This window comes from Sitophilus oryzae, unplaced genomic scaffold (genome assembly GCF_002938485.1).
Source record: "Sitophilus oryzae breed Bouriz unplaced genomic scaffold, Soryzae_2.0 scaffold_706_pilon_pilon, whole genome shotgun sequence".
In the NCBI taxonomy this organism is placed as follows: Eukaryota; Metazoa; Arthropoda; class Insecta; order Coleoptera; family Curculionidae; genus Sitophilus; species Sitophilus oryzae.
In genome coordinates, this window is record NW_022147314.1 from 294,917 (window position 1) to 302,491 (window position 7,575).

At 32.0% G+C, this 7,575-nt stretch overlaps 1 protein-coding gene across 1 annotated transcript; it reads right to left on the reverse strand.

The window, feature by feature from the left end:
• Positions 1-3,867: 3,867 nt before the first annotated feature.
• On the reverse strand, positions 3,868-4,901 carry LOC115888291. Its single transcript, XM_030907965.1, has 3 exons — positions 4,763-4,901; positions 4,331-4,522; positions 3,868-4,079 (listed from the first exon to the last, which is right to left on the reverse strand). The coding sequence occupies exons 1-3, from the start codon at positions 4,899-4,901 to the stop codon at positions 3,868-3,870; spliced, it is 543 nt and encodes a 180-aa protein (XP_030763825.1).
• Positions 4,902-7,575: the final 2,674 nt, after the last annotated feature.

Here is a 7,575-nt window from a genome sequence, read left to right on the forward strand (position 1 = left end):
ATTTAACCAATGCTATTCAAAGCTCTTTGTAGCTTCTGTATTGCTGTCCTCCATTTGCGAATTTCAAGTTCCAGAGCTTTACGCCCTGGGTTGCTCAGAACGGTTCTGAAAGGAGCTGCTGCGAGATAGCCTGGTGCCTCCATATGGCGCGGAACCAGTTCTGAACTTTATGACTCAATTGAATGGAGGGAGAGTATCGCGTTCTTGAACAGTTCAGGAGCTGCGCAACTGCGTGAAAGGAGGACAGCATATGGTGTATAATTCTGTGAGGTGCATCCATTATCCTAAAAAAGCGGATCGGCGGCGGTTTATCCAGCGTAACGACCTTGAATCGATTTCCAGCAATTCTGTTGGCTGAAAAATTCATCTGTCAGAAATCTTATCTGTCAAATTCACCTGGCAAAAATTTCAGCCAATAGAATTGCAGGAAATCGATTCAAGGTCGTTAAGCCAATACGCCATTCCGCTGTTTTTAGGATAGTGTGGATGCACCCTACGTACCAAAACTTGGTAAAAATGGGGTAAATAGAGAGATCACATGACCCCACATTTTTGCACCAAAAATGTACAATCCCACTTAAAAAAGTACAATTTCGACACCATTTATAGTACAAAAATTTTTGCCCTTGTAACAACGCTGTTTTCCTCTATACTTTTGTACATTTGGCATCTTGTATGATAATGCCATGACCATAGATAAAAGACTTATAATATTAAATAGATAGGCAACTTATTATACATTTCAATTTTATTATACAAGGGCGCCTCTGGTAGTTGGAGGAAGAAATACTATCGGAACAGACGGGTGCGGGGAAGGGGGGTTGTTTTAATCTGGTTATAATAGATTTAAAATAATTTTCAACATGTAAGAAGTAAGAACACAATGTATGTTTTTAATCTACTCGAACGTATTATAAACGGCCAATCAACCTAATTAAAAGCACACACTGTTCTTACATGTCGAAAATTATTTTAACAAATATAAGATGACTATACTACTATTAATAAGTAGGAATTTCTTAATTTATTTATGTCTGAAAACTTTAATGATAATATTAAAAATTCAAATCAGGTAACATTGGAAAAAATATATTTATGAAGATTTAAATACCGTTTATCAACATATTTTTGAAGAGAAATATAATCAATAGGCATATCATATTTAAATTACATAATTTCCGATAATTTATTTTCCTCTTTTGTATTTTATTTATTGTTTGATTAATTAAGATTAGTTAAGCTACTTAGATTTAAGACAATTAAAATATATTATCTAATTTTATAATCTAAAAATATGAGACACACACAGGTGTCGCATATATGCCTAGATGTCTTATAATTTATTTAAACCTAATACAAAATAATGAGTTAAGTATAAAATAGTGCAAATAGCAAGTAATGGTAAGCTACTTAAAAAATGTAACAGGAAAAACGTCGCTTTTTAATTCATAATAATCAGATTTAGTCGGGTTGGATGAAAAAATCTGGACGTGTGTATACTTGTTATCTGATTATTATAAATTGGGTTGGATGAGCCAACCACAACAACGATTTTTTCTTTTAAACCCCTTTAACCCACAATCTAAGTGCAAGACCGATTTTTTACTTTTTCTATTGTAAATTGACGATAGTTTAGTTCTCCTATTAATTTAAAACAGGATCTAACATCTGAGAAAATTGTGCTGTTGTTATTAACCCTGGCAATAAAAAAGGAGACGTTAACTTAAAATACTTTAATTTCTTTACTTTAAAAATACCTAAATCAGGCAAAAGTGTGACTTTTATTAATGCTGAATATTTTTCATCCTACGTACCCTACTACAATAATTCCTATGTTTTTCGAATTTCTTAGATGCATATATTTTATTCTATCTATGGATGATTTGTTTATTACTTGCTTTCCTTTTAATATGGCATTTACATTTTTAATCCATACGTTCAAATGAAAAACTGAAATATAATCACATATAAGTTTTTAACATCATGCTTATTGCAACAGAATATTTTTTCTTTGCATAACTCGTTTAATATTTTTTAATTAGCGTAGTAATATTTTGGCTGTGGCATATTTGAGGCAAAATATTACTCATGATAAATATACATTTTTGAAAAATTCGTTAAAATTTGTTGAAGGGGCCAGTAACGCTTTTGCAGAATAGGCTCTTGCATCCACAATAAAGCATTCTGCTCGGCTCCTGTCATCTCCAACTAAGTCTTGCCTACATTGTTTGCAAATTCCAATGCGCTTTAACACTTTCTTAGCCACAAAACCTGCTACATATGTTAGCTTCCCTCTTTTCAATAAAGAATTATGGGCTGGTTGGTACTCAGGCACTATGACATTAGGAAAACTGACGTCAACCTCTATAACTGGTTCGAGGGACGTTAACATATGTTTAAGGTCATCTAGACCTTTTAAATTGTCATTCTGGCAATTAGCAGATCTTGAATGACTGGCTAAGAAATTGTTAATCACAAGTGATTTCAAGGAATTTACAAACGAGGTAGCATTGGGATTGATGTTGCGAACACCATGACTCCTTACGGATCCAAAAAAATTTTCGAGCGGATCTTGATTTAGATTCCTTGTGCATAAAAATGCAATATTTTCCTTTTCACACTTATACCATAAGTAGGAAAATGCTTTTAAAGTATGAATCCAATTTTTTATTGATGGGGGAACTATGTGAGTTTTGGAACCGCTCGAAAATTCCATTGATGAGAAAACTTTTATGGCCTCAGCCCAGAAAGTTTTGTGGCCTGTTGATTTTGTGATTGCACATTTTAAGTTTTTTCTTTTTATGGATACGTATGACCCATTTACACTGTCAAATACGTAGTCCATAAAAAGAAGAAACTCGGCTGTACTAACTGCTCCTTGTGGCAAATAATTTAGATCAGCAACAACATTGCCTCTCGTAGCCATCCTTTTCATAACTGAAGCCACATTATTACTGAATATTTGTGCAGCCATTGATACTTTCATTTTTTTCGTGTTTTCTATGTGATCCCTAGTTAGTTTTTTGCAGCACCTATATTCGTCGTCTTCTTGGTTTTCTATTTCGAATAACTTCCTTAGGTGGTCCCAATTGGCGACTTCTGTTCTACTGTTTCTCCATTTAAAAGAAACCTGATACATAAAGAAATTATTCTTTATGCATTTTAACAAATGCGGTGGATCATACAGAGGAATCACTTCCTGGTCCCCAATCTTCACTCCAAAAAGCCTGTTCTTCGCCATTTCTTATATACTCTTCAGCCGTGTATTTATACATTTTATTAATAGCAGCCACATTAGGTGTCCCTTCGTCACAAATAAGGGCCCACACTTTTAGGCCAGCATGCTGGCATGCTAGTACCACCTCTTTGATTGAGTTTACCACTACATCTGATTTCATTCCGCCATCGTTGAAATAATAGGCTAGGGGCCGCTTCCATTTTTTAAATATTCCCCTCGCCATAAAAACCATCACCTTATCTGCGATTAGTGGCCTTCTACCTGTATTCGTTCCATTGTCCTGGAAGCCTTCCACAATATCCTTCTTCTTATTGTACTGAAGCATTGGATCGATCGCCATTTCGTCAAAGACAAGGGCACAGCACTTTTCTTTTTCATCCATAAGTTTACATCTAGCTGATATTGATGTCATTATTGCGTCATTAACCCCGGCGTAGAAAGGAATTTTTCCTAGCAAATTTGTCAGTGTTTTTCTGGATGGAGCAGCAAATATCTGTCTAATCAATTTATATCCTTTGGGGCTTTGTTTTAAGAATGCCAAAAAGAATTTTTCGTCTAGGGTATAGCGTCTACCCTTCGGTTTTAGTGGCTGGCATCTCAACTGAGCCATTACAAAATCAAAGGTATGTTTATTTAATTTTGCCTTTAAAAATTCTGGAGAATCTATAATTTCCTTCATTTTTTAATCTGCTTTTTTTTAAATCTTCGCGGCTAAAATTTAATCTTTTTGCGGTTTTACGTAAATCACCTGCAATTTTATATAATTTTCTCCCCTCTGGAGTCAATTGGGAAGCTCGGCCAATTTTTGTATAGGCAAGAATCCGAGTTCGTCTTTTCAGACCTGGAATAAAAAAAAATATTAATAAACAATAATCTGCTGTAGATGCTAATATAGTTAGTGAACTAAAATGTTGTCATCGATTTTGTGGTGAACTAGCGTTTTGGGTACTTTGCTGCTATATCGCCAAAAGTTTCAAAACCTATATAAGTGTTATTTATCTATGTAAAAATAAGCGAAACCTATCCACTGTAAAAGTGATTTTGTTAAACTACTCCAAAATATAATTAAAAGTTACTGTTGTATATTCTCACCTGATAATTTGGCCGGAGAACTTAATTTTACCAAGCTACGTTTTCTTTTTGGTGTAGTTTGTGGTGTCACTTGAGATGTAAATGGCTTCTGAATATCTTGGTCTTGGTGTGATGGTATCACCTCACTAGGTACTTCTGGTGTACTGTTGACTTGTTCCCTTGTCACTAATTTGGTTTCAACAAATCTGGAATCTTGAAAAAGAAATGCTATAACAATAAATCAAACACTTAGGGGTTATTTCTTTTAAAATTAGTATATTATATATGATAACTGATAAAATATTTTTATTAAATAATTGTATAATTTTAGATAGTACCTAATATACCTATAAAATACATATAGACGCAAACGATATCTTTAAAAGTCGATCGTAATTTTTTTTCTAAAAAATTAAACCTAATGTCGAATCTTTACAAACCAAAACAACCTACCTTTCTGAATCGTTCCAGTAGTAAAAAGAGTTGGAATAGCATCTTTCTTAAGATTTGAATTATTCCTGATTCCAGTATAGCGACTCTCTGGGGCGAAATGGATGTCACAAACCCGATATGATTCTCTAACTTTATCCATTGTTTTTGTCGTTAAATCATCTCGGCCAATATTTTCAACCCACTGGTTAAACAACTACAAATATAAGAATGGTACTTTTAATTTAGAGTTGCAATATTATTGTGTTAGGCCCTTTAATGTTAAAATATATATTTTAAAACTCTCTAAAATGTATGCCAAGATTAATAGGATTTAGACCAAAGAACTTACTCAGCAACAAAATATTTATCTCTAGTAGGCATTTTATATATATATATATATATATATATATATATATATATATATATTTTTTTTTTTTGTTTCATTTGGTTTTTGGAAATGGATTTCATAAGATTTTAATTAATAATTAACATCATATATCTATCAAAGATGTGCACACAAGCCCCATAAGCAAGAACTACATGATCACAATGAAATTTTGGTGACAATATGATGAAAATTAATATAATCTACATATATAAATGCTAATAAGTTTATCTGTGTCGTCTCTACTGAAGTAACGACTTGCTCTAGAAAGTTGCTTTTTTACTAAAAGATAGCTAATTTGCTCTTCTAAAAACTGTTTTCGCCGGATTTTTCATTTAATTAAAAAAATAAAAAAATAGTTTTTTTTTTTCTGATATGTCGTGGCGGATGCGCCAGGCTTCAACTAGTTATTAATAAATTACATAAATTATAGTTTTGAAAGTGTTTGTTTAAGTACTTGGATTGAGGTTTATAACTGTACTAGTTGAAGCCTGGCGCATCCGCCACGACATCAGGAAAAAAAAATTATTTATTTTTTTAATTAAATCAAAAATCCGGCGACGACAGTTTTTAAAAAGCTAATTAGCTATCTTTTAGTAGAAAAGCAACTTTCTAGAGCAAGTCGTTACTTCAGTAGAGACGACAAAGATAAAAATTAGCAATTTATATAATGTAGATTGTGCAAATATTTAAGAGTACCTATGTTTCATATGACAGTTTAAAAGAAAAAAAAACCTCGTTATAATTTATATTGAGGCACACTTTGTTTTAGATGAAAGAAAAATAGAAAAACTCAAACCAAAAACAGACTAAAACTGTGCATAATTAAAAAACAGGATATGTCTTGGTCTTGGGTTTCCATAAATGTGATCAATTATTTTTCATATTTTCATAAAAAATATCTTACTGAATGGCCAGAATAATATCTTACTGAATGACCAGAAAAAAAATATCTTACTGAATGGCAACATTTATATGCCTTAAACTTCCTACCTCAAAAACTTATATATATATATAACTAACTTGGATCTTTAATTCCCAGTATTAATATAAGAGTATTATATAATAATGTAGGTACATATATTTAATTTACTTACCATTGGATCCTTCGGAAAACGATGCAGTTTCAGGCTGTCTTTTTTATAGTTTTTACAAATGCAACAATTAAACACCATTATTAAAATTAAACAAGAGTTTTTATCACAAAACTAAACAATTAAACGCAACACTTAACTAACTTAAACACAACTAATAAAACACTCGCTAAAACACCAATACTCATAAAAAAATAAAAACTAGGGAATCAAGAATATTATAATTTAAAATTTAAAACGAAATCATCCGCCAAAATCGCAACAAAAACGCCGCGTCCGCGTCAATTTGAATAATTATTGACGTTTGTCAAAAATTTGAAATTTATACTGACAGTTTGAAAATTTTGCGCCTCTGCATCTTGGAGGAAGAACTATTTTTAATGAACTGTCATTTCAATTTAAGTTTCCCAGCCATGGCCATGACTCAAACGAAAAAAACCTAGGCAGTGGATGTAGATGTATTCTGATGTAATTTTATGTTACAGTGCATAATAAGAATATTTGGATCTTTGAGACATATTAATATTTTATTTTCTAATCTAGTTAGTCTCTGGTCTCAGTAATTTTTAGCAAATTCAGTTTAGCAACATTTTAAAAAACAATTTAGACTTGGTTTTTAGTTCTCAGACTTGGCTAAAGTCCGTCCCCAATTCAAGCGAAGCATAGACATGTTTTCTCCGTCAACCGCAGTGTTTGTGTCAAATTCGTCTACCTTCTTACAAAGGGGAGCTCGAAAAATATTACACCGAGGCCCCCAATTGTCAATCTACGCTACCGTATTCTTAGTATACATTTAGATCGAGACTATTTAAATTTACCTAATGCTATTCATTCTTTTTTTTTGTTGCCAGTCAGTCATATTTATTAGTTATGAATAAAAGAATATTGGGTAAAACTATACAGGGTGAGTGTTAAATAAGTGCAAATATTTTCAGGGGTGGTATATTTCGACCCCAGGAACATGTCTATGAGTTATTTTTGCAAAAAAAGATGTTAAAAATCGGGCATTTTCTTTTAAATTTTCCTGCATATTTTAGAAAACTAAATAAATAAATAAATACCTTTATTGTCAAAAAAATTTACAATTTGTAGACAATTAGAACTTTTTAGAACTTTCTGTTCACCGCAAATTTTCTCACGGTATAGTTTCTTAATCTCTGATATTACGGCATTAAAAGAGATGCAAATACCGAAAAATTGAGGTGGCTCAATTTAAAAAAAAAATATTTTTTTTTAAATTTCCAAACTTTAATAACTCGATTGGACTTACTTGACACTCGATAAAGAAAATATATTATGTTTATTTTATTGAGATCTACCAGCCATGAAAATATTTGCACTTATAGACTCACCTT